General features: G+C 39.9%; 2 protein-coding genes across 9 annotated transcripts; both read right to left on the bottom strand.

The window, feature by feature from the left end:
• Positions 1-437: 437 nt before the first annotated feature.
• cfap65 (cilia and flagella associated protein 65) lies at positions 438-22845 on the bottom strand. 8 transcript variants are annotated; one of them, XR_008572541.1, is made up of 37 exons: positions 22722-22845; positions 21749-21828; positions 21454-21626; positions 19445-19547; positions 19192-19358; positions 16716-16924; positions 16506-16642; positions 16205-16430; positions 15862-16130; positions 15625-15774; positions 14967-15196; positions 14013-14166; positions 13103-13234; positions 12719-12976; positions 12490-12629; positions 12332-12416; positions 12049-12195; positions 11803-11977; positions 9967-10095; positions 9680-9893; positions 9409-9537; positions 8656-8746; positions 8499-8578; positions 8334-8400; positions 8124-8234; positions 7571-7762; positions 6619-6762; positions 5596-5724; positions 5278-5394; positions 5037-5171; positions 4888-4962; positions 4572-4756; positions 4333-4467; positions 2900-3256; positions 2698-2803; positions 2392-2459; positions 1565-1580 (listed from the first exon to the last, which is right to left on the bottom strand). XR_008572541.1 is itself a non-coding variant. In XM_054788354.1 (36 exons), the coding sequence occupies exons 2-35, from the start codon at positions 21824-21826 to the stop codon at positions 2704-2706; spliced, it is 5223 nt and encodes a 1740-aa protein (XP_054644329.1). In that variant the 5' UTR covers positions 21827-21828; positions 22722-22845; the 3' UTR covers positions 1591-2459; positions 2698-2703. The 8 variants fall into 8 exon arrangements, 6 of the variants coding, with proteins under 6 accessions (XP_054644329.1, XP_054644331.1, XP_054644327.1 ...); XR_008572540.1 differs by having other exon boundaries at positions 438-1580; positions 2392-2803; XM_054788354.1 differs by lacking the exon at positions 1565-1580 and having other exon boundaries at positions 1591-2459.
• A 437-nt stretch (positions 22846-23282) lies between these two features.
• Positions 23283-27720, bottom strand: LOC129187322 (motor neuron and pancreas homeobox protein 1-like). Its single transcript, XM_054786416.1, has 3 exons — positions 27279-27720; positions 26146-26306; positions 23283-24026 (listed from the first exon to the last, which is right to left on the bottom strand). The coding sequence occupies exons 1-3, from the start codon at positions 27718-27720 to the stop codon at positions 23718-23720; spliced, it is 912 nt and encodes a 303-aa protein (XP_054642391.1). The 3' UTR covers positions 23283-23717.

The following is a 27720-nucleotide window of genomic DNA, read 5'->3' as shown; positions in this document are numbered from 1 at the left end:
TACTACCTAGCAAGAGGAATTCAATGTGCTTTCACAAAAGACGAGGACATGGTGTTTTATTTGGTAAACACTTAAAAGCGCTTGTAAGTACTCGAAAATTTCAAGCCTATGACTTGAAATTTTCTTGTCTTGTATTGAATTGACTTTACTTGAGACTTGCAAAACACTGACTTTCTCCCACCCCTGCTAAAAAGTAAGATGGGTGAAAAAGCTTATTATTGGAATGAAGATTTTCTTTTAAAATTACGTTTTTTTTTTATTTCTGTAGTTATTTTTCTTCAAATATTTCAACATTTACCTTTTTCGTGTAATGCTATGACTTTATTCCCATAATAGTTTTACTTTCTTCTCATATCTTAATATTAGTAACCTACTTTTGTCACTTATGATATGACTTTACAAAATAACACATTTTTTCTTTAATATTTCATCCATATGCTAATAAAAATTACATGGTTTTTCCTCAGAACATTACGACTTTATTCTCATAAAATGACCCTTTTCCTGTAAGATGACAACTTTTTTCTCAATATTGTGACTCGATATTGTGACGTTTTCCCAACTTAAATTTTCCCAATTTTGCAAATTCATTTTGTTTTGTCTTAACTCTCATCATATTGCAACTTTAGAAAATAACATTTTTAATTTAATATTTCACATTCATGGTTGTAAAAAGTTCCTAATATTTTCACTTTGTTCTCGTAAAAGTATGACTTTTTTTCCTGTAACATTTCGACTTTATTCTCATAAAATTACTGCTGGGTTTTTTTTTCAATTTTTTGTTGTTTAATTGTATTAGGGTCAATTAAAAAAACGGCCGCAGGCCAAAACTTTGGACATTCTTGTATTAAATAGAGGATATCTTGTGGTGCCACACCAGTCCAAAAAGTGCAAAAAAACTGATTGGGCCATCACTTCTATTCTGTTGTAATCATGCAATTTGTGGATTATTTCCAATCTTATTTCGAGTTGTTCTAATTATTTCGTGGAAGGTGGCGGCAGTCATTAATTACTCGCAATTAACGCACACCAATGTAGTTGAGGCAGTGTGCTGTGAGTCTGACTTCCATCCATCTATTTCCTGTGCCGCTTATACTCATTAGGGTCCCGGGGGTATGCTGGAGCCAGCTGACTTTGGGCGAGAGGTGGGGTACAACCAGGACTGGTCGCCAGCCAATCGCAGGCTACATACAGACTAACAACCATTCACACTCACATTCATACCTATGGACAATTTAGAGTCGCCAATTAACCTAACATGCATGTTTTTGGAATGTGGGAGGAAACCGGAGTACCCACACAAGCACGGGGACAACATGCAAACTCCTCACTGTGTGGCCAACATGCTAACCACTCGGCCACCCAGCGGCGAGTTTGACTTCTGGATTATGACTAATTTTGTATTTTATTGATATTATAAAACGTGGCAATTATCATTAAGAACTTGCAAGGAGAGATGGCATTACAGTCATTCTATAACTCAGGTGCATGTGCTGTGCTTGGGTGTGGATCCTTGCGATCACACGATCCAAATGTGACATGCTTAGCCCAGGCCCGGTACGATCGGTCTTCTGTCAACCCTATGATGCAGTTGGAGTGAAAGGGGTGACAAAAGTTGGTTAAGCACGCCCAATTGCAGGAAAATGCATTTCTAAGAAGATACTGAACAAGCTACTGGAGTCCAACCATCGGTGTAATCCACTGCTGGGACATAAAGGAAAGTAGTCAAGGCACAGTTCAAGTACGAGCAATAATTACCAGTTCGCTTGGATGCACCGCCATCTGGTGGCCATTGTGAGAACATACATTCAATGAGTGATTGGGTAGACTTGTAACAGTGAAATGCGGTCAGTGGGAGAGGCAGGGGACCTCATGATTCAATCATCAATGCTTTCAATCATTTAAAAACCAAATATACTGTAACTTACATGCACGGCCACCAGACGACAGCACAAGCTGTTACTAAGCAGAAGTGTTGTGTGTCTGCTGTCCCAGCGTGGAAAGACGTTGTCACTGCTAGCTCAATGATGTATGTATGTATGTATGTATGTATGTATGTATAGATTGCTAACAGATGAATAAAGTGAATGAACTTGCCTAGCAGTAGCTGTAGCTCCTGTCCTTTATTGACACCGAACTTCTACATCAGCTAGCTTCCTGAAATCTTCGCTTACACTGGCAGACGTCATTTATTGATTGTCTTCCCTGATTCTGATTGTCTGATGTAGCGCATCGAAGACGAGGTACTGTTTATTTACTTATTTCTACACCATGAATGTGTGAACATATGCTGGAGCCTATCATGTTAGTTGTTTATTGGCTCTCCTTTGCATGATATCACGATGTTGCAGTGAGCCGGCTGCTCTTTTTTATGAAGTTAATAAGCCAAACCTTTTAGCCACGTCTTCTTCACTGGTGCTTGAGGAATTCTTCTTTGTTGGTGTAAGTGGGCATGGAAACTATAGGAATCAAAATAAAAACATTTGAACGATACCAGGAGAATCGCAATGTTAGTCCTGGTTCCCATTGATGCGCGAGACTTGATGCCCACCCCTACCCTACCTATATTACAAAGCTGAGATGCATTTTTTTTCCAGAAATATATATAACTTCTTAGCATAGCTTCACATTTTGGTTTCCAAAATATCAAAATGGCCCTTTCAGTATGTGGCCCTCGGTGGAAAAAGTTTGGACAACCCTGTGTTAGGCAGATGGTGAGGCTTGTTGTTCGTGTTGTGTTTCTTCGTTTTGGATCTTCTCTCTGTCTGTCTCATCCTTCCTGACTTTGCCACTGGAGTGCCTCCTTGTTGTACAAAAAAAAAACACACACACACAAAATCTTAACATTTACATTTGCATAAAGTTAAGATGATACAGATTTGTCTGTGTGTGTCTTCACCTGGCAGAGGCATGCGATGAGTGATCAGTCCGAGAAGGCTCTGTGAAGTTAAATTCTCCTCTGACAGCCTCCGTCATCAGATTCTGGAGGGTGTTGAGCAATATGTCATTGCACACGGCAGCAGGTACACGTTGAGTGTCTGCTTTCATTTCCAGCCGGGTCCCAAAACATTCTGCGCTCCTCATATTGTCCACTTGGCTGTGCAATATATCCGATGAAGCTGTTGTCTCCTCCAGCCCGGTTTGAGGTTGGGGTGTTGGCACAGGGGAGGAAGAGCTTATTCGGGGGTTGTAGGTAAGGGTTTTAGATGCCAAAGAAAGCAGAGGCCGAGTAAATGCTTCATCATCCAGTATGGTCCTAGGAAGAGCAAGAAAGTCATATTCGTTTCAATTATTACTGAAAAACAAATTAATAACCAAGCCGTGCCGTCCATAACTCTCATTGACCTGTTAGCTTCCTTTCCAAATTATTGCAATTAGAGACAGACAGTGATAGTTGCTGGAGCTAATGGATATGTTACAACAGTCACTTTTACTGCAAATGTTGATCCAAAATCCAAGCCGACCAATCACAGCCTTTACTGTCTGTGTTGCCGTGACGCAAGGTTAGATTTTTTCTGAGTGTACATCTAGCCACACATGATGATTTGGATGGTGAGGAGCGAGCAGAGGTACCGTAGGAGTATAATCCAGGTTTAACACCGTAACCACTACCTTTCTTGTCTTGTTTTTAATTTTCCTGACTTTGTATTTTACAATTTTACTTACTAGAGCTTTAGCAAAAATAGTACCTATTGAGTACTAATACACTTTACACTTTAAAATGCTTTAATAAGTGTGTGAGGCATGCTATAGGCTTTAAACCTGGATTATACTTCTATGCATTTAGCTTGGTAGCTTCCCTTGTCGCGAGCGAACAATGGCAATTAAAGAGAGATGGTGAGTGGTATTGTAGCTGGAACTAATCAATGTGTCAGTCACGAACAGAGAACGGAGAAGGCAAGCTGTGCAGGAGGGTTTGGAGTGGGGGGAGCTAACCTGCATACCGTATGCCAGTGCCTCAACACAGGCGCAGGGTATGAAAAAGAAGCATTTTATGGGTGTCTAAATTACTGTAGTTGCGTTTTTTCATTATTCTGCCGGTGGTGTCAAAAAGTAACCTCCACAAATAGCGGGGATGTACGGTATACCACTCCCTGAAATGACCAGTATCAGCAGTTCCTAGTATTAAATGTTCCTGAAAAGGTTGGTGGAAAAGGGGCTCTCCAAGCCCAATGTCAGTACTGAGAACAGCCTTTCCCAAGCAGAAATGAAAAAAAAAAAGACCATTTGAGCAAGTCATACATTTCGTTTGAGTTGGAATGCATCAAATACAGAAGATGAAAATGGATTTTACTGGTAATACTGTATTTTGTCTCTCGATGAATATGTTACCAGAGCACAGAGGTGATGACATGTTCGAGGAAGTTTCGCTCAGGACCATGTGTCGGTGAAGGATGCTCATCAGGGTGGCGTGCATCGCACAACATGGTTTTTTTTGGCCTCAGGGGCTTGGTAGAGAGGAAGCACCTGTAGAGACCAACACAGATCACATGACTAGTTCTATTTACTATATGAACACCAGAAACCATATTTTTGCATGATATCTCTCTTCAACAGGCTACATTCTTCACCTGAAGTGATTATTGAACTGCTCAGGGAAGTGTCTGAGGTATTCCTGAGACCTATAGGAGCGTGCTGTCACGAGCAGATGCAGCAGAGTAGGTCGAGGCGGTTCAGGGCGTTTCCAGACTTTTACAGGATCAGACTGCATCTGCTGCTCTGCTCGCGCTATCTTGGAACAAATAGGAGGAAGAGTCTGGAGGGGAAAAAACAGAGTGAAGCGGTTCACATGTGTGCTAAATGCAAGAGCTAAAATGTAAATCCCCTTCAATGTTGCCCTTTCTTAGAGAATGATATATAATAGTATGAATGCTTGACTCAACTGACACACAATAATGAAGCTCCTGTCACCTTGTGCTTGCACAGTGACAGCCCTTTTGTTTGAACAGCAGTTGCAGGCACCTATAAAAAAGAAAACGTGAAAACTGTCAAGACTGTCCATCATTATTACATATTTAGAGCATGTCAGGTAAGACCTTTTCGGCAAAAACCCGACGGCTTTCTGCAAGGTCTGTGTCAGTGATTGTGAATTCATTTTTCTGCTTCTCTTGTTCTTGCGCCAAACGCTCCAAAGCATCGTAATATTGATCCCACGCTGCCTGCTGTGTCAACTGGAGAAAACAATTCAGGAAACTGAGGATAGTGTTCTCATCATCAAGATAGACAGACTGTGCTCGTAGTAGTTTTATTTTGCACTCTTAGTGGTTGGGGAGATACCTGACAGGTGATATCTAGCCGATAAATAGTAGGGTAGTCAGTTGCCTTGAATGTCAGAACACACAAGATGCTCTCCCCTGGATGTAGAAGTCCTTGTTCAGGGTAGATATGTACAACCTTACACAAAGCACATGTGACAGCCTAAGGTTATGTCACCTGCCACAAAGTCAAAACATATGTGTTACACATATGTGTGTTATAAATGCAATAAAAAACACACAATCATTGTTACACATGTACTCCATTTGGTCAAGCATGAAAGGGTATCCACTTGTTTATAATAAATATGACTTTTTACTGTACCTGTCGGACGCTTACCTGGGTCAAGTTCCATTTATAGAGGATTTCTTTTAGGGACACGTTCGTAAGGAAGATGACTCTTGAAGACTGTGAGCACACTGGGATGTCGCCTATAGAAACACTGTCCTGAGACAGAAATGCTGCACCCTGCACATGTACACACTGGTTTTAGAGCTTAGGGAAGAAAATCAAAACTCCACTTTTTCTATTAAACAGTAGAGTTTTCCAGAGTGGGTGCTACTGTGCATGCACCAGCTACATATGCATTATACCCTCACACCTCTACAACTTCGGGTACACCAGCTCAACCTGATGAGATCAAAGGAAAACCAATATGATGAGTATGACTCTACATCATTTTCATCATGGAGCAAACCTACAACTGCAAAGTTCAACTAGCAACCTCAGTTCTATCACAACCACAACAATAAATCAATAAATCATAAATGTCCACCCAGACATTTTCATTGATACGTATTCTGTTCAAGATCACAGAAATATGGACCCAACGCAAGATGCAAGATGTAATTAGTCCTGGACTAATTACCAATATATCACAGGACTAGTACATCCACATTCACACCTACAGACAATTTATAGTCACCAGGTAAATCAGGGATCTCATGCTCAACACAACTGGGGGCCGATGGAGGTCGAGTCTGGGCCGCATTCAGTTTTCAAGCAAGTGACTAACCTGCCAACAAACACCATCTGTTGCTGTCATGAAGCTGAGCAACTACTTAGAAAGCAGCACCGCAAGGCATGCTGGGAGCCAAAATGACTCTGGCCACTGGGAGATTCCAGCATGCATTGCAGCACTTGCTTTGTAAAAAGTTTGGAGTTAAGGAAGTTGTTGTTATCAAGTCGGGGGCCACCAAATATGGTCCGGCGGGCCATGAGTTTGACACCCCAGGTCTACATCCACTGTTACCTTGCAAGTATTGGATCTCATTGATTGTGCACGTGCACATGTACATAATGTTGTGGCTTGTAACTGTATTGTCTATTGTGTGCACTTCATGGCAGTTTCTCCTTTCTCACCAGTCCTGGTAGGGGTATCCTCCGGACACAGGGTAGTGATAATTTGGTATCGCTGCTTGTGAACACTGTTTGGGGACTTAAGCCACAGCCGTCAAACCTTATTAGTGTAGTGTCGCCATCTTGGATGTGAATGGGAATATCCATCTGGTGATACACAGTAGAATACGTTACTTCCAGTCACAGAAATGGAAAAATGCTTATAAGGTTATTTTGCTATTTTCTAGATATTACAGCACGGGTGTCCAAACTTGTTCCACCGAGGGCCACATACTGAAAGGATGCCACAGCAACTTTGGTATTTTGTATGGTATTTTTTGTGACATTGTTTTTCCTCATAATATTATGAGTTTATTCTCGTCAAAAATGTAGACTTTTTCCCCATTAGAATACGACTATTTTCTCTTCATATTATGACTTTATTCTTGTAAAATTACAGCTGTTTTTTGAATTGTCAAATTATTTCAATTTCCTTCTTGTAAATTTTCTTCTCATAATTATGACTTTTATCCCACTTTTTGTCTTTATTCTCGTAGCATTATAACTTTTTCTGCAACCCAATTTTCCAAAAATTACAACTCGAAATATTACGACTTAAAAAAAAAAAATCTTTAATATTTCAACTTTATGATACTAAAATGTGTTATGTTTCCTCATAATATTGATGTTATTTTCGTAAAACTTTTTTTCTTTTAATATTTTGACTTTATTCTTGAAAAATTGCTCATTTTTCCATTTTTTTTGTCTTCCTTTTAAAATGATCATTTTAGAATGTGCTGTGGGCCAATATAAAAACAGTCACGAGCCGCAAATGGCCCCTGGGCCGCACTTTGGACACCCCCGTTTTAGATTAATGTTTTAAAGCTTTATTCTAAGTGTTGGACCATTAAAAATTATGAAGCGATCACTTCAATTACAACTGGCAAGAGTCATATTCAGATTGTGACTTGCGTACACTGTGCATCTTGGCCTCCAATGGAGAGAAAATAAATTCCAGCGATGCCACCTTCCCAGGTGGAATGTCTCCTACTGGGTTGAGGCAGCTCAGCAGCGCATGATTAAAACTGTTCTCTTGTAGCTGCGACAACACATGCGCATCCACTTCATAACGGACAGGAATATCACCACCGTTGTAAAGGTCATACATCTGCGGGATAAAACCAATTAGATACATCAAAAAAGTCTTCAAGATATAGTGTTGTAAGATGTGTATGACTCTTGAGTTACTAAATTAAAAGGAGCAAATTCATTCTGAAAGGCGTTGGCACACCAAACAGATGACCTCCAAGGGCTGCTTGCTATGTTTGAGAAAGCAAACAAAGCTGCATGTTAGGACAATTTAAGTCTCCAATTCACTTAACATGCACGTTTGTGGGATATGGGAGTAAGATGGGAGTACCCTGAGAAAATGGGGAGAACATGCAAACTCACGGATTGATGAATGAATAAATGAATATTATATTAATAATCTAAGGAGAGCCTAGTGCTACAGACGCTTAAAGGCCCACCTGCACTGGAGGTGTTAAATCCCCAATCATGACAGGAGTGAAAACATGATGCCTGGATAGAAAGTACAGATACGGCGTCTCTTGATCCACTGTCACCCCTTGGAAGTGCAACTGTCCACACCATCGGAGCAAATGTATTTCAGTGAGTTCAGCCAACTTAGCATTTCTCCAAGTTCAGACAATTCTGTGCCATTTTGCGTCATTACTCACCAAGATCTCTCTGCCGTGTGAAATTTTCAATATGATTGGTAACTGATGTGTTCCAATCATGACGTGACTGTGAAAGGCACGATACAGTATACATTATTTTAAGATGAAGTCACGTATTAGCCATTGTGTTAAAAAAAACAACCACTATTGGCCATAATATCTGACCTATAACTGAACTGCACTGCCCTCTGCTGGCCAGAAAGCAACATCCCTGAACGGGGAGAAATGTTGAAAAGTTCCACAACCTGTAAATATGACAGAAATATACATTTTTAAAGGTTCATTCATATATTAAATAAAAACAAATTAAGGCATGACACACCTTCATCTGGTGAAGCTCATTGTTACATAACTCTTCCGAGTGGGTCCAGTGCCTAAAGTCTACCTGTTGGTCCTCTGGAAACAAGAATGTCCTGATTTTAAAAAAGAAAGAAAGGAGTAGTAAATTAGTAGATATGTACTTACACATGTTGACTCTAGTATGCACCACAGCGAAGGAATCAACTGTACAAATGTAACCCAATTGCACACACAGAAACATATGCTACAATTTTATTAAAAATTGTATATAATTTAAAAACTGTACATTGTCACAACTGAGTAGGCCAGGGGTGGGCAATTATTCTGACTCACGGGCCTTATTGTGTTTAAAAATTTGGCCTTGTCTGTCAAGACAGACCACCTCAACAAACAAAATGTGACAGGTTTCTTCCTAAATAATACACCCAGAATGTACACAAATAAAGAATTTGGGATGTACCGCATGAACTAAGAACTATAAAACATTACGAGTATAATATTAAGAAACTATGACATGTTTTGAAATCACGCAAAACACAGCAAAGAAACGCTGCAAAACATGAAAGCAAAGTCTAAAATAAACACCCAAATGTCCGATAAAATATCACTTTGCTGCACATTTGTGATGGATGCCATTAAGGCTCAGTTTGGACTGACATGGTCAGAGAGGTCTTAACTAAACAAGGCTTGGTATTATGCTTGTAGTTTGCAGGTGTACTGTACGTTGTACTGTAATGTGTTACACCTTAAGTCTCATCTTTTGGGTGTCACTCACCACTCTACAGGGATGCAGCCAGGATTGTAAAACACCAACACAAACGTAGAAGGTTCTGAGTTCAGGGGAGCTGAACAGAAGTTAAAATCCAACATGGCTTTGATTAAGATGGTGGGGTACGTGCGCATACTGGAGACAGAAAGAGAAGACGGGGTCTTGTAAAGAAACAACACTATGATAGTGCAAACACAACTTGTGTTTTTCAATTGTAAGAGAATAATCCATTATAATACGATCGTAATTGCTTTTAGGACTACTGTATATGTCCTACCTATGCTTTGCTGGGCTTCTATAAGTGTGTTCCACAGGGTAGGGGATGGAGAGTAGCTGCTCATTGAGGCTGTCCACTGAGAAGAGTTCCCAAACAAATGTCTTGTTGAGCCAAGCTACAATGCCGCCACTGCATGTATCGGTCACCTGTAGTTTGGGGAACACACCCTTAGCACGGATTTCACACACTGGTTGGGGAGAGGACAACGGCACACCTGTGGGAAATACAGAGGGACAGTAAATGTTTTGAAAAGAAATGTATAATATTTTTCAGTTTTGTGTTTATACCACTGCGGTTTAGTGTGACGTAGCTGATGGTCCACTGGTACAGGGCTTGTCTATCTGGCCTAAATGTGGCTCGGAGCATCACTGTGGAGCGTGAGGCCATGTTTCCGCGTTGTCGGTCAAGCTGCAGAGCTGACTCAAATCAACCCGCACATAATAAGTTTTCCACAATGTTCTAGCTGCACTTAACGTATAAAAATACCATCATTTCCGATGTATGAGCCACTACCTTTTTCTAAACCTTTTAACCCTGCGGCTTATACAGCGATGCGGCTAATGTATGGCCATGTTCTAATCTCGTATCATTTGTGCCACCCACAAATCAGTGAGGAAGCGGTAGCTCTTTCTTTGACAGAAGCCAAAGAGGAGCTACAAGGGAACTCACGGCGAGCTTGTCAACCCATCAGAAATTGCAGGAGGTCATTACTCAACGTAACATTCGGACTCACGAGTCATCTATGAAAGAACGCTAAAACCATCACACGGCAACTTAACACGCAAAAGGTTTGTAAAAAATATACAAGACAAGTACCAATATGAGTGTCGAAAAACTATAAAAGCTCTCGTAGAGCGCAGACCTCCGCCAAGGGCCACAGTTCCATAGTTGTGATTTACACCACAAATATTAGTCTTACATTTATTATATCTACATATTTAGATTGCTAATGTTAGCATGCTAACAATGCTAACACCTAGCATAATAGTGCTAAGTGTTTATATATGTGTCTACCCATGAAAATAGATAAAAATGCTGTTATGCTAATGTTAACATGCTAACACCTAGCATGATAGCGCAATTTACCGGGAAGGCTAAATGTCCGAGAATGAGTTGAGGATTTTAACTTTGGAACGGTCTGAATCGGTTGAGAAATGTGGAAGTATTTACAACTCTTTTGATCAAAGGCATTTTGCATTCCGAAAAATGGGAATGTCAATAAAAGTGGGAATTCTTGTTATGTGGAAAATGGCATGAATGTCTTTAATTAGTTGAATGCTTTGATGTTCGAACGGTCTGAATCGGTTGAGGAATGTGGAAGTAGCTGGAACTCTTTAGATCAAAGGCATTTTGCGTTCCGGAGGAAAAAATTGGGGAATTTTTGTGCTGTGACTAATAGCATGAAAGTCCTGACTTTGTTGATTGAGTTGATGTTGAAATGAGGTGAAATTGGTTGAGAAATGTGGAAGTAGTTGCAGAAAAGTGTACATTTTGAGAACATTTTGTATTTTTTTCCATATAAATATAGATAGCCTAAATGTCCTGAACGTGTTAAGTAGTTTGATGTTTGAATGTCTTGAATCGGTTGACAAATGTGGCGGTCGTAGCAAGTAATTGATTTTAGGCAAAAGTATGAATTTTCGGAAAATTTTGAATTTCGGATCACCCCCAAAATTTAATTAGTTCTTCCATATGCCATTTCGGGCAATTCCTGAAAGTTTCATCCAAATCCATTTGAACACAAACAGACAGATAAATGCCAGCAAAAACATAACCTCTGCTTGGCGGAGGTAACAACTATCTTAACTGCTTCCCATCATGCATTGCTTACCAGCAATGCATGCTGCAATGACGGCCTATGTCCACCAGAGGGAGCCCCGCCATTGCCGTCAATGCAGACTGCCAAATAAAGAGCAACCTATTCCTCACTACTGCAGTTTGTGAGCCACAATATGCCATTTTATGACGTGGACATGTGCGGCTTATAGTCCGTTGCGGCGTATAAATGTACAAATCTGTTTTTCTCTCAAAATTTTGTGGGTGTGACTTAAACACAGGTGAATCTTATACACCGGAAAGTACGGTACATGGAAAGACCATAAAAGGACAGCACTCAAGTATACCTGTCGGTGTACATTTCTCAGGTTCGGGGTCCTGTTGAGTTTCTTCGTTTTGTATCGTCTGCTCAACAAAAAGAATGAAGCAGACTGAGCAGTTACTGTTGTTCACAAGAGGAACATCAATTGACTGAGAACATCCAACCAGGGTGTCCTCCAGATGAACAACTCCTGGAACTGCCTGAGGAGGAAACACACATAATCGTAGATCAAATTTTAGCATGGCTACACCTTTTCATTTGGCATATGCACCTGTATGAAGCCTCTGGAGCCTGTTCCTACTACTTTGAGGGGGATAATTGACTTTTCCCATTCAGGGTTGTTGACTGGCCACACCAAGACAGAAGGCTCCAGTGTGTATGTTTTCTCTTCCATTGGCCTGAAAGACCAACTCTGCAACTGTCGCGTCAAACATTGCAAATAAAAAAATTATATAATTATAATCACAAAAATGTGTAAATAAAATCTAACAGTACTGAAAACAACTTCATAGGTTGCAATATGTTAAAACTGACATTAACGTAACGTCTCTCACCAAGCTCTCATTAGGCTGCAGTTTACCGGCATCTGGTTGAACAGAGATAACATTGTGGTCTGACTCTGGAATGCTCCACTGGAAGCTTTGACATAAAAAAAAACAACATAAAACCAGTTCTAGTATGGGGTGAATGAGCAATGCACTGACAAGCGCACCATAGAGGTAAGCGACAGATGTTCCTGATGAAATGGGTCCGTTCAGTGTGTGAGCCCACAGATATATCTTGGAAATACAAATGACCTCCACCTTCCAGGGACACACCAACCTTTTCCACCATGCTGAAAACTGTTATCTCCTAAATGACGCAAAGAGTAATGAGAGAGTAACACAGATGCATAGACTTTTGCAGTATGTAGTGCACAGTATGAAGGATTATTGTGTTACCTTTTTGTGTTTGGCTCCATTTAACTGGAGTATCAATTTAAGTCCCTCTATCGGAGTGTCTTCTTTGGGAGTCGTTATAACAGTGAGGATTTGATGATTCCCAGGTTGGACTAAGCCGCATTTCGGTACTAGTAACACTGATGCCACCAAGGCGGGGTCTGAACTGTAGTTTAGGTTTCGACAAAAAGTCAGAGGCTGGTCTCCGTTATTGCGGAGAAGCACAGTTTGACAGGATCGAAAACTTTGGCCTGCGAATACCTATAATTAGAAACACAAAAACATTCAAGAAGAGTTTATCCTCATGGGCATGCAACTCAAAATACCAACAACTTGTATTTACAATATACAGGAAACACATTCGTTGTGTTTTTTTGTCACACTCACCACTTTGTTTGGCTCGAGAGAGCAGCATGGGTAAAAGTGCTCTTTGCCGTATTCAAAGGAGTCGCCAATCACACTGACGATGACACACCAGGGTAAACATATCTGTTTCTCCTCTTCGTCAGACCTCGGCTGCTGCAACCAGACAAGGGAAGTAGGACATCATACATGGTAAGGAGGACATTGAAAAGACAATACACAGTACCTCACACAGTTTCAGCAGACATTTTATTCCTCCTCTCAAGGACACTTTAGAAAGGAAATTTTGATATAATGTACTTCTGAGTAGTCAGTGTACAGCTTGTAGATCAGTATAGATTTACTATCCACTGAACATGATTGAAAATTACAGTTGTCCCTCGCAATATCGCAGTCCGATTATCACTCCCTCGCTATATCACGTTTTTTTTCCCAGAAATCCACAATATCCACAATATTCCATCCATCCATTTTCTATACCGCTTCTCCTCATTAGGGGGAGCCTATCCCAGCTGACTTCGGGCGACAGGCGGGGTAAACCCTGGACTGGTCGCCAGCCAATCGCAGGGCACATATAGACAAACACTCACATTCATATCTATGGAATATTTAGAGTAACCAATTAACCTAACATACATGTTTTTGGAATGTGGGAGGAAACCGGAGTACTCGGAGAAACCCCACACACGCACGGGGAGAACATGCAAACTCCACACAGAAATGCCCAACGGGGAATCGAACCCACGTCTTCCCGATCTCCTGACTGTGACTGTGTGGCCAACATGCTAACCACTAGACCACAATATTAAAAGTTCATATTTTATTGAGAGTAAAAATGTTTTTTTACTGCCATATTGTAAGTAGAATCGTGTATTTCACATGTTACTCAGAATATCATAAGCATCAACAAACTGTAAAAATTAATTTGTATTACTTTAACAGCCATGCACTCAAGTTGAGCTCCATGTAGTGTATTTAGCTCTTTTGGATTGTATGTCACTCTGAATGAGGTGGACTTTAGTGGGGACAGGTCACATGTTATTGGAGAGACAGAGAACGGAGAGTCTTGGGCAATGGTCCACACCAGCCTGTAACAAAAGCAAAGATGCATTATAAAGCTATTATGTGGGTAAATGTGGGTTTTTGAAAAAGCAAGTGGCACATGCCTGTCTTGTCTACATAGAGCTAGGGTTAGGAGTTAAGGGTTCAGGTGAGAGCAGGGGTGTCCAAACTTTTTTCACCAAGGGCCACATATTGGGAAATGAAAGGTTGCAGTGGCCACTTTCATAAGATATGCTAAAAAGTGATATATAGATATATTTCAAGAAAAAAACTGCATCTCAGCTTTTTGATTTAGGTGAAAAAGTGTATTATCACTATGAACTTCCTTTTGTGCTTTTTCCCCCATTTCTTCTGTTTTGATAAATCTTCAAAATATTTCAACTTTCTTCTTAAATAATTTTTGTAAATGTTATTTTCGGAATATTGTGACTTTATTCCCATAATATTTTGTCTTTATTCCCATGATATAACTTTTCCCCCACCTAATTTTCCAAAAATTACACATTTATTTTGTTTTGTTTCTCATAATATTCCGACATTTAAAAAAAAAAAAAAAAAATTCATTCATTCATTTTCCATGCCACTTAATTCTCATTCGTGTCGCGGGGGTAGGCTGGGACCTTTCCCAGCTAAAATAAAATATTTTGTCTTTAATACTTCAACTCTATGCTACTAAAATGACGTTACTTTTCCTCATATTACGTATAAATTTGGATTGCAATTTGGACAACCCTGGGTTGGGTGGTGAGGGGTTCTGTTTAAGAGGTAGGTGTTGGGGATTAGGGTTAGAATTATCTAATCACTAATAAGAGGTAGGCAACTTTACGTGATTTTCACAGTGGTGTAATTGGTGATGGCGACGGCCTGAGAAGGTGTAAGGGAGGAAGACAAGCTGGAGCAACTGTGATGAAACAGCAGCTCACTAGGCACCACAGATACATGTGTGGAGGATGAAGGTGAACGGCTCAGAAGTGAATCCACCTCCACCGAGCAACGTTTGTCGTTGTCCCTAGGAGTGCTTGAAAAAACACTTGAACCATCAGGTTGTCGGCTTGACTGCGAGAGGATACCAAAGAGAAAAAAAGTTCAGGCTCTGAACAACAAAGTACGAGCACTATTGAAATTGTGTTGTTCATGCAAACAAGCCAAAATATTACTACCAGGCATACAGCTGGAACCTACATTGCCCCATGGACTGGTTGGATTGGCTTAATTATTCCACTGGTCACTGATGGTGACGTTTTTCACACAGCTTACTTTCAAACAATGATTCCCGCTCAGTTACTGTAGGTGTGATTATGAACTGTTGTCTCGTGATTGACATCTACTAACCCTTAGTTTTTGAGAATACCGGTACTTTTGGAAAATATACCCTAAAAAAAAATTAGACAAGTTTGTCCTCTGTGATAATTGTTTAAATCATGTGTTCCTCCATCGTCCTTTATTTTGTGTTGGGCTAGTAACCAAGAGGTACCACACCTTACCTCATCCAGGTATGTGCTATAGCTTGGCATCGAAGCACTAATCATGTCTGACTGATCCTTTTTACTGTCTGACAAATGCTCTGGTGTCAGTACATCTGGTTCCTGGGCACCTGAATGACAGGTACCAATCAGGTCAAGGAACAAAGGCTCCTACAAAAGACAGGTAGATATGGTTTATGTCAGAAGATTGAACCAATATAATGATGTTTGTGTTGGTATCTGCCTTTTGCTCCTTACCCCATGATGTATAAAACAAGGTATACTTCTGTGACATGCAATAGGCATGGTAGGGAGGTAGTTAATAGCCAGCGTTACACTGCTCTGTTGTTGTATAGTGCCACACTGTGGTCGGATGCTGAACACGCTGTGCCCAGCACAGTCAAGGTCCCATTGATAGGTTGCCTCAGCGCATGAATAATTAATCATATCAATTGTCTTTGAGGCTGTTGCTCCTTCTTTAATACAGCCAAAGTCAACCACAGATGAAGACAATGACACCTTAGGACCTAAAATGTTCACAGTGACGTATTTATATGATGTCAAAAGATTACATACATTTTTTTTACTTGTGAAGTCCTACCTTCACAGCTTCCAGTGAGCTTAAGCGCTGTTTTGTTGAGTGCCCCTTTGCACTCTACTGTCAAATACTCAACAGAAACAGCATCGGCAACCATAGGTGCAAAGGTGACTTGTGCTGACACAGTTTCACCCGGACCAACATTACTGCTGCTGATATCACAGGTGAACTCAGACCCCAACAAGGGCACGCCTCCAGAAAGACGTGTAAGAGAGAAAAATGCAGTTACCTGGAAGACAGCGGGCAGATACAATTTTGAGCAGCCATGGAACGTGTGTGTGTTATATGCCAGTGTGCTACTCACATGTGAGGAATTGTAGATGTCAAAACACTTTTGTGCACTTTTGCCGATTGGTACAGAACCAAAGTTAATCACTGAATCATCAGAATCTTTTTCACCCTTGGAAGTTGATCTTCTCAGATGAAGACATGGGTACTTGGCTTTCAAGAAAAGCAGAGAAGTCAGTTATTCTACTGGTTGATTTAAGGTCCTTATTTTTTTGGATTACAGTACCAACTCCCTGAAGAAGCACTGTGCAGCAGCTGTTGGTTTCACCTCCTTTCTCTCCAAAGCTACAATAGGCGTGTTTATGAAACAACAGCGCTGCCTGTGGTTTGAACAGGACAGTGATGTCAAGCACATCGCTGGGCTTCAGCACACCTTGGGCTGGATTCACTTGGAAAGGCTCTGAACAGTCCCACTTGAAGTATGTGTGGAGTTTGCTGTGTGAGAAATCATGTGGTGGACAATTTCCAGAATGCGTTGAGTGCAAAGTACATGTCAAAATATACATGGAATATACTGTACATTCAGAGAAAAAAATATGTGATCTCTCCATTTATTATCTATTATCCTACCATTTTTTTTAGATTTGACAATGTCAGAGTTTCCCATACATTTATATATTTGTGGCAAATAAATTTGGACTGCTAAACATAATTTGGCACTACCTTTTTAAAAAAATCTATTTTTTAGATTTTGCTCTACCTGTTCGCCCTTGCTCAGAAACACATTATAATGTGACTCTGTGTGGCTCGTCGTTACAACACCGTACAGTAGATGGTATTGTACTCTGCTTCTTTTGCACACCTCTCACGCATGTAACATTGCAGAGAATGATGGGCCAGCTCATCTCCCGTGCAACATATTTATTTTTGGAAGGGCTGCAAAACAAGGAAATATAGGTTCCCCATGAGCACATTCAGTGTGTGTCTGCACACGTCCTCATCACGTACTGAACAACTTCGTCTTCCACCAGCACCAGCTACTGATGCCTGCGGTACCCTCTGCTGGTGAAAACCCCAGGGTTTCCGCTACATGTAATTGATAGTAGTGGCCCGCCACTACAAAATAAAAGCTGCCGCACCTTAAAAATTTGTTTGTTTTTTTTTACTTGAAAACAATTTTAAGCAATATATTGTAAGAATGTATATATATATATATATATATATATATGCTATATAGATACGTATATAGATTATTATTTAAGCACATATTTGACTTGGACTTAGAGTTTATCCACAAAATTGCTTGGTTACATTATAATGGTTATACTGACCAGAATTAGTTTGAAAACGATTTAAAATATCATAAAAATGTTTCACTGCGCTTTATTTTGATAAGAATGCACCGGAATCGCCTGTCTGTCTTGCTTCACTTGCGTATGTGGCCAGATATGCGACAAGTGTGAACTTTCACTTTGTTTCTTATTATTGGGAGAATGAACAATAGAATGAACAAATGTGTAATCAATAGATGACAACTTGTCACATGCTAAGCCTATCTATGCCAGCGTGTGTGCTCGCTCATGTTTTAGTATCATTTCACTTTCCGGCTTTTTTGTTTACATGCCTGGCTGGCGGCATCTCGGTAGCTCGTTTTTGAGCTACAAGTGGGTATTATGTTCATCAATCATCATCACAACTTACTTTTTTCAAGTGTCACTTCATCTTGCTCTCTTGTTATCATTATAATACTTATGGGCTTGTCTTCAAAACAGTAGTTGTGTGTCAAAGCTGTGCAACAGGAACACGTAGTGTGTCTAGCTTTAGATAGTGATGCTATCACAGGGGTACAACAACAACAGGTAGCTCAAATGCTAGCAGTAGCTCACCAGCTGATGTTGAGTAGTTCACCAAATAATAATATAATAATAATTTGCTTCACCTCTTAGTATTTTTGTAAGTGTTCAAACATGACATCTGTATTTGATGACAAATGAGCACACTGAGGGGAGATATGCTTTGTAAATAAAGTGCCATTTAAATATGGGCAGTCACATAAAACACAAATCGATCACCTCTACTTCCTTTTTGTCAAAGTAGTTTTAATAATGCTGCAAGTTGGATACACCTTTGTTACCATAACCCTGGACTCTGAATTTATACTTTATACAGGACAAATTTCTATAACAAAAGTATTTAAATTGTTATTTTGTTATTTGTGTTATTTTGAAGTATATTATTGAACAATTCATTTCCCATGTATTTGTATTACTCTAAAACAAGCATCAAATTAAATTTTAGTTTGCATACAAAATGTATTTTTGTACTAGTCACATTGGTCTAAATAGGCCAGGTAACAAAAGGAGACTCAGCATTTTAGACTTTGACTTTAAGTGCTCTCAACAACTATTTCTATGTATTCATCTATATCATATTGCCACACGCACATACCACGACTGAAATTAAACGCACCTGTTCATCAATATAGTGGGCTATTAGATGGATAACGATGTGTATATTATCTTTAAAATCAGCGCACACTTACATGAAGCACAAGAAACATCATGAATGGGTTTTTTTTATGTAAAGAGGTGCACGCACGCACGCACACCGCATGTTCTGTTGTTAAACAATGTTTAAAAACATGAGGTAATCATAACTGAGTCAGAATTTTTTAAAAATCGCCACTCTAGCCACAACTCAACACCACCACATATAGATCACAGTCCTCTGGGAAACACTGAACACTATCAAACACTTCCTACCTCAGATTTTTTAGCTGGAAGGTAGTAGAAGCAGACTGATGAACAGCACAGAGCGGAAGGAGCAACGTGTCTGGCACTTCCAAGGCAGGATAGGGAATAATAGCACGAAGGAATACTTGGAAGCTGCCACTTTTGCCGTGGAACTCAATGCTGTCATCATACGCACACTGTCCAACACACAAGACATTGCACAGACCACATCAAACATGAGCAAGAATCAATCATTTTACACTGATGTATCATGACATATTACCCTCTCGGATGGTCTAAATGTGACTGGTATGGACAAAGTAGTTCCTGGGCTGACAGCAATGATCCGGGAAACTGACATGGTGAAGAATTTTGACACTGGAGGTCTGAGAGGGAGCAAAGAAAGTTAATCTTGTATGAAAGGGTAGCTGAGTGAAAATGTTGCTTACACTATTTTATGTTTTTTTGTGGGGGGTGGTAATGATCATATATAATAATCAGTATAATCCATCCATCCATTCATCCATCTTCTATGCCGCTTATCCTCTATACCTCCATAACTATGGACAATTTAGAGTCTCCAATTAACCTAACATGCATATCTTTGGTATGTGGGAGGAATGTGGGAAAAAACCCACACACACGGGGAGAACATGCAAACTCCACACAGAGATGCCCAACAGAGATTCGAACCCAGGTCTTCCCGATCTCCTGACTGTGTGGCCAACATGCTAACCACACCACCGTGCGGTGATCAGTATAATAGTAATAAATAAATAATAATCACTACAAACAGACATAACAGAAAAAGTTCAGTACTCTTCTTCCTATATATTTAGCAGACACGAAATGCTTGTATTGTTTATTGAAATCTCTCATCTTGGGGCTTGATTTGAGTTCCTTACTCAATCCGGTCCATATTTTGATTCCACAACAGATGTTGTTCTCGCCTATGTGATCAGTTTAGTTCTTCCGTGAGATCATATTTCTCCTCTCTTGTCGAAAAATATTGTATGACATTTTTGGGTAACAGGTTACTGTTTGATTTATGCATCATTTTAGCGGTTTGAAAATTTACTAAATCAGCAAATTTTAATATTTGTGATTTTAGAAATAAAAGATTTCTAGGTTCTCTATACGTGCCGTTATGGATTATCCTAACTGATCTTTTTTGCAGTACATTTAGAGAGTGGAGATTGCTTTTATAGTTAGTACCCCATATCTCCACACAATAAATTAGATATGGTAATACCAGAGAGCAGTATATGGTATGGAGTGATTTTTGGTCAAGGACAAATTTTGCTTTCATTCAATATTGAAGTATTTCTCGCCACCTTATGTTGTATATTTTTTATGTGATTTCCAGCTCATTTTTTAAAAAATCTATTATGATCCCCAAAAATCAATTTTCCTTCACCCTTTCAATGTCCACACTGTCAATTTGTAGTTGTGCCTGCGTATCCTTCCTGCCATTACCAAAGAGCATTATTTTAGTTTTACTTGGATTCAAGGATCATCTATTTTTACCAAACCATCTTTTTAGTATAGCCATTTCATCAGTGACTTTTTTAATTCGCTCTTGTGTGCTTTCTCTGGAAAAAAAGGAGGTAGTATCATCTGTGAAAAGTACAAACTTTAAGTCACTTTCGTCACTTTACAAATGTCAAGTTGAATAGTTTTGGTCCCAGTATTGACCCCTGGGGTACTCCGCACGTAATATTTAAACTTGCAAATGCGTATTCTCCTAGCTTCACATATTGCTTCCAGTTTGCTAGGTAGCTTTTGACCCAATTCAAAACTAACCCTCTGATTCCGTACCGTTCTAATTTTGTAATTAGGATGACATGATTAATTGTCTCAAAAGCTTTTGTCAGATCCATAAATACTGCAGCTGCACACTTTCTGTAGTCTATAGCGTTGGTAATTTCCTCAGTAATTTCAATGAGTTCCATGGAGGTTGACATGTTAGCGCTGTATCCGTATTGGCTATCCACGACTAATTCATTCTTATTAATACATTTGTCCAACCTGTTATTGAATAGCTTATCGATAATTTTAGAAAATTGTAGGAATAAGGAAACTGGTCTGTAGTTTGTAAATTGATGTTTGTCTCTGTTTTTGAATATTAGTGATGTTATTAGTGATTTCCTTTTTTGTCACATCAGTGAGGAACATGGAAGTAGGATTCCTGTCTAGAGTTTCATTCCTGTCCTCCACTGTCCAGAATTTGGGAATCTCTTCTTCCAGTTTTGGTCCAATATTTTCAAAGTAGTTATAGTTGGGACAACTCACCTCAACTGCAGTTTCTGGATCTTGAGGCCAATATTCTTTAACACTAGTGACTTGGTGAATTCTCTACCCACATCCCAGTCCTCCCAGACCAGCTCTGTCTTTGTTTCCAGTCCCAGAAAGCTACTTCTTTGGCCGGATGCATGTCGCTGGTGCCTGTTTTCATTCCGTGGATGCTGCCAAGGAAGGTAATGCAGATGATTAACGTAGTTATTTTCTCTTCTTTGGTGTGCCTATTTATTTGTCTTATAACAAGACACGGTTGAAGTTGTTGGAAGGAAATTTAAACGAGGCTTACTTTATTGTTCACAATGATGGAGGACTTCCATTGTGCTTCTGATCCAATTGGCTTTGGATCTCTAGACTCAGCTAACATTGCTGGAGACAGAAAGACAATGCGTAGTCACTAGCGTGGTCATGCTAAAGCCAACATGATGAACCCTAATATTATTTTACTGCAGTTTTTAAAGATAATTTGGTGAGTTTAGAGAACAAAACGTTGTAGATTTCATTTTGATTTATATGCATTGCTTGTTTGATGTCAACCATCAAGTGGTGGCTATGAGTCTATCATATAATTGAAGTTTAGTTTTTTTTTTTACGCATGCCTCACCAACGTTTGGTGACGTCACATCAAAATGACGATGAGAAAATGACGATGAGAAGAGTTGGATGCAACCGCAAAATGTCCGACAATATTACACAACAAGTCCAGCATGAACGGGCGTAGAATAGCAACGGTGAGTGACGGGGAAGGACGAAAAAACTTACACGTTCACAGAAAAAAGTCGTTTCATGTAAATAAATTCAACATTTCACCGTCGTTCGCAATGGACACATAACTAGTATAGTCAAAGGAGTTCCCAAATGGTGACGTCAATGCCACCGTCATAGGAATATAGTTAGTTTTAGTGTAGCCCATGTGATTAAAGTCAGTCAAAATAAGTAAGCGTTCGGCTTATGGATTTCTAAGCCGTTATGCAGTGTAACTCAAAAATCACACTGCAGTATTGGTAATAGATAGCGTAAAAGCTAGCTGGCTAACAACAAAGCAGAAAAGCTACAAGGTCGCCGTCCCGAGCCGATGATACATTAGCTATTGTTGTATTGCATTGTTGCTGGTTTTAATTAGTTCATTAAATATATTATGTATTACACGACAGCCCTCGAGACAACAGGCTTTGTACTAAATGCTCCAATTCTAACTTCCAAGCGTTTGGAATAACTCGGAACGCAGTATGAACACATGCAATTGACAATCACACACTCACCCGTTAAAAATATCAAAATTATGCGCAAAAAATGCTTATTTCATTTGTGTTGTTAAAAAGGGGAACAAGTATGTTGCGGAATTTGTAGTCCACAGCGATTCCTAGACAACCTGTTTTGTGTTGCCATAGTAACTACGGAAGGCCAGGGGGAACGTGTGCACTAAGTGAACTGGTATGGTAAGTGCTTTTTTTATTTTGTGCGTGTGGGTGTGCGTGTGTATATACAAGGAAACTTCAAATTACGATTAAAATGCCATGTAAATTTTATTACATGCCAATGAAAAAGTCAGAATTTTTAGTCTCATACCACATGTTCTTCAACTTTATTTGTTCAACAATTCTATGACAAAAAATAATCACATTTGTAAGGTGAAATATATTAAATTATATAACTTGAGTTATTAAGAACAAGAACAATACAGGGGAAACTAATAATAGATTTTTTTCAACATAAAGCATAGTGTATGTTAACACTTCCATGTAATTCACATTAATTAATACAACTGAATTAAAAAAAGGGATACCTGACAAACATGTCCAGTGTAACCCTATTTATTAGTTTTATGTACAGTAAGTATAAATGTTTTTTATATTTTGGTGCAGTGTGGTAATTATAGCATCAAAACCAAAAGAGGAAGCAGCAATAACCATGTCACCATAACAATGTCTGAAGTGCTGTTACTAGGTCTAGCTCCCTGAATGTAACTTAAATACATTTACATTTGAAGATTTATTATTTTAATTATTGTTCATATGAATGTCCTAGATGTTCATTGTAATTGTTGCAGGTCATTCCACCATTAAAAGTGGAAATATCTAAACTGTCATCATGACTTGATCAAATCAAATTTCCCCAGGCCTATAATGTGCAAGAAAAGACTTTTACCCGTTTGGGTGATCAGCAATTAGGTTGTAATAAATAATGTGTTTGTGCACTCGGTTCTATTGTGCATTGCCCTCTCAAAGGTAATATGAAGACAAACAAAAACACACTAACTAACAAAAAACCCCACTTCTTCTTGAACTTCCCTCCTCCAACTCCTCTTCTAAATAACACCTATAGTTCCCATCGCCTGCATGCCTCAGAAGAGAGCCTTTAGAACTTGGCATCACACTTGTCTCCTCATCCTCTTCCTCTTCCTCAAGCTCATATTCATCCTCCAAGCTGGAGCTATGGGAGTCAACCTGAAGTTTGACACTGTCAGCTCTTTCATTGTCGGTCAGTGGGGATGATGAGTTTGCTTGCTCCTTCAATTTGCGACTTCTCTTCCACTTCATTCGTCTGTTCTGGAACCAGATTTTAACCTGGCGTAAAATAGTAAATCAGGAGATTTTGAATTAATAGTAATGACAGACAATATGACACATAAAAAATGTGATGAACAGTAAACACTTGAGTTAGTAATAAAAATAAGGATGGACATATATGTATGTGCTTTTAGGTATTGCTTCCATTTTTCATGAGCTGAACTCAACAATCGCCTTATCTTATAATTCATAATTCATTCATAATTCACAATTCATCCTCCTCACAGGCGTGGCAAGATTCTGATAAGACAGCATTATTATTCCACACGTGTACCTTAAGCTAAGGTCACAACAGGTCATACGGGCACCTACAATCGGTCTACGTGCAAAAAACAAAACAAAACAAACGTATGGCATGCTGATTTTTGAGCTGTAGACTGGCCGCAGACCGGCCTCAGAGGGTCTTTGTCATGTCAAACAAACTCTACGGGCGCTTACGTTTTTTTCAGGTTGCCAGACAAACTTACGCACTTCATACATCTTCGTGTGTCGTCTATACGGCCAACGTTTGTCTTTCGTATGTTTTGCTGGTGTCAGGTTTGGCAAAACTTCATTTTTTTCGTACTTCGCACTTGAATCCGTGTGTGTGTTGTGTGCCACATCTGTACACCACATACGTAATTAGTGCAGCCAACACATTCAGATATTTCTTACGTGCTCCATGCATGTCGATTAAGTCGGCCATGTGTTGCCCGTAAGGCGAGAGTGCATCAATCCCACGAAAACTCGGGTATATAAAGCTGCAGGGATGCCTACAGCTTTGTTTTATATGGTTAATTGTATCTGGATTTGTATTTATCAACTGTTTGCTATGTCTCTTTTCTAATATGTATGTAAATATATACAGTATTTACATTTGATTCCTTTGATTCCTGTTGAAATGCATATTGTTATTTACGTGACTGAATATGACGTACACGCCTGTGCTGCATGAGGTCACAGTTGGTGAAGAAAAACGATCTACATGCTGAGAAAGTCTTTTAACAAGCATCATTAAGGAAATGAACCCCCAATATATTGCACATATTTATGTACAGTATGGTTAGGGACCATTTACGTTCATAAATTGAAAAAATTAATAAATATCACCGCACGTGACACTGCAGAAGCTCTGTCGTAAAAAATTGTGAGTGGAGGAAGTGACGTAGGTATTGCGCATGTGCAGATCAAATCATTTTTCTGGTACAGATCTTATGTTGTTGGTCTGCATAATATACAGCTCGTGCATAGTTCCTGTAACCTTCATACGAAGCCCACATGGAACGCAAAGTCTGTACTTTTATTTCAAGCTCGACGGGCATTGGTCTTCCAACTTTTATGTGTTGGCTGTACGAATGAAGCGACAGCCACACGTCCGAGCAGCCTCAGATTTCGTTGGTTGTACGTCGGGTGCGCGGTGATTTTACTCCTGCATGGTCACCACATACGTTCTCCACGAGCAAAAAAAAAAACACAGCGATTTGGGGAACGGGATTCAGTATCTGAGGCGACCAACATGTGCCTCAAAACACCGGTGTACCATATACAGTACACCGATCCAGAGCATCCCAGACTCAATAGGTGACATGTCCGGTGAGTATGCTGTGTTCGTTGTCCATAACATACGACTGGCCATACCATAACCCCTCCGCCACCATGGACTACTCGATGTGCAACACAGGTGCATTTTATTGATGGATTTTTTAATCCTGGGGGACTTCAACGCTCAGGTTGGTGGTGACGGTGAGACCTGGAGGAACGGCCTGGGCCACCTGATCTGAACCCGAGTGAACTTCCGTGTTCATCACAGATTGTCCATAATGAACACCATGTTCAAGCAGAAGGGTGTCCACATGTGCACTTGGCACCAGGACACCCTGGGCCACAGTTCGATGATTGACTCTGTGGTCGTGTCATCGGACTTGCGGCCACATGTTTTGGACACTCGGGTGAAGAGAGAGGCGGAGCTGTCAACCCATCACCGCCTGGTGGTGAGTTGGCTCCGATGGTGGTAGAGGATGCCGATCAGGTCTGGCAATCCCAAATGAATGTGACATGACATGACACCCTCTGAGCATGTGACCACCACATGCTCAATGGGTGTCATGGCCTCAATATGAAACAGCAGTTATTGTACCTGAGTCTCTGTCAGCATAAGCGAAGTGGCCACCTCAAAGCGTTTGGGTCTGGACAGGTACTTGTTGAGCTTGAATTGGTTTTCAAGTTCCAGAAGCTGCTGGCTGGTGAAAGCTGTCCTAGGCTTCCGACATTTCCCCAACAAACCTGTTTGGGCTTGTGCTGAGAGAAATAGGACATATATTACTATTATTGTAATAATTGATAGTGTAATTAGTGTTATAGTTTACTTGATTATTTTATAACTAATTTTACTTTAACAGCAGAATTGTAGGTCTACTGTAAATAATAATCAGTGTACTGTATTGTATTTTGGTTTATTATTTGCAGCTTCAGGGTGTGCTGCATAGGAAAAACTATATCCCTTTTTTAAAAAAACCCTTTTGAAACACAAAGGACTTAAAATAATTTTTTGTCTCATTGTTTAGAGGTGACAGGCCTACATTTGTCTGTCTGAGGATATTTGTCTGTGAGAGGATATTGCTTTGAAGGAGCAATAAAATACCACAGAGGTCCATTACCTTAATGAAAACACTGCAAACGTTATCAACTGATGAAGTTGCTGCGTCTATTTCTGGTGTTACCTTTACCATAAATTTTGCATCTTTTTTTACAACCTAAATTGTCATTAACACTGAATTTCTGTATGTCACTAAGCCTCTTTTGTTGGGTGGGTTTGAAAACAAACAAACAAAAGCTAATTTTGTTGTTGATGAGACTGTCTGCACAGAAATAGTCTAATTCAGTTTCATCTTCCAAAATAAAATCACATTTATTTTAACTGAACTTGCAACAAATACATGAAGGCGAGCTATATGAAATCATGAAAGTCACACTTGCCAATGTATCGGCTCCTGCCACTATTTCAGATTCAAATGTCATTTATTTCATTAAATAGGCTGAAATATTTGATCATATTGTATAAATGAGTCTGAACAAGCTAAGGGGTAGGCTACAGAAAATACAGTAGATGGATAAATCACATGATATTTTATTAAAATATGCTTTAAAAGCTAGCTACTAAATATAAGCCAGTATTTCTCTTTAAATAAATAAATAAACAAGCAGCAATGTATTAATGTAAGGATCATTTTAATGTATGTGTGTTAAGATTGTATATGTGAAACTGCTCACCTCCATACTCTCCAACTCCTGGGAACATCATCCCGGCTCTGATCCAGGGATCCAGTGGGTGTACCCCGGCCATGCCACCCCCTTTCAGATGCCCTGGGTACGGATGTACCAGCTGTGAGAAGCCATGGTACATGAAGGCCGGTGGCTGGGCTCCAATGGTCGCCAGGGGGTACATGGACCTCTGGTGCACTCCCAGAAATCCCCCGGCGTGCATAGTGGCAAATCCCGTCTGCGACAAGTTGTAGTGGGAGGCACTGCATGTCATTCCCGGCTGGACTTGGGTGTCATTACTCGGCCGAGGTGAGGGTGTGTCCGAGCGCGGACTGTCGATGGGACTCCCGGTGTAGGTCACCTCAGGGGAGGCACTGTTGCTGTCCGGTCTCCGCACCACATCTTCAGCCTGCAGTAGCGCCTCAATGCGGAAGTTTTTGGACTTCTCCAT

Source organism: Dunckerocampus dactyliophorus, chromosome 9 (assembly GCF_027744805.1).
Source record: "Dunckerocampus dactyliophorus isolate RoL2022-P2 chromosome 9, RoL_Ddac_1.1, whole genome shotgun sequence".
NCBI classification, from domain to species: domain Eukaryota; kingdom Metazoa; phylum Chordata; class Actinopteri; order Syngnathiformes; family Syngnathidae; genus Dunckerocampus; species Dunckerocampus dactyliophorus.
Note: the sequence above shows the minus strand (reverse complement) of the source record. Positions and strands in the feature narration are given on the sequence as shown.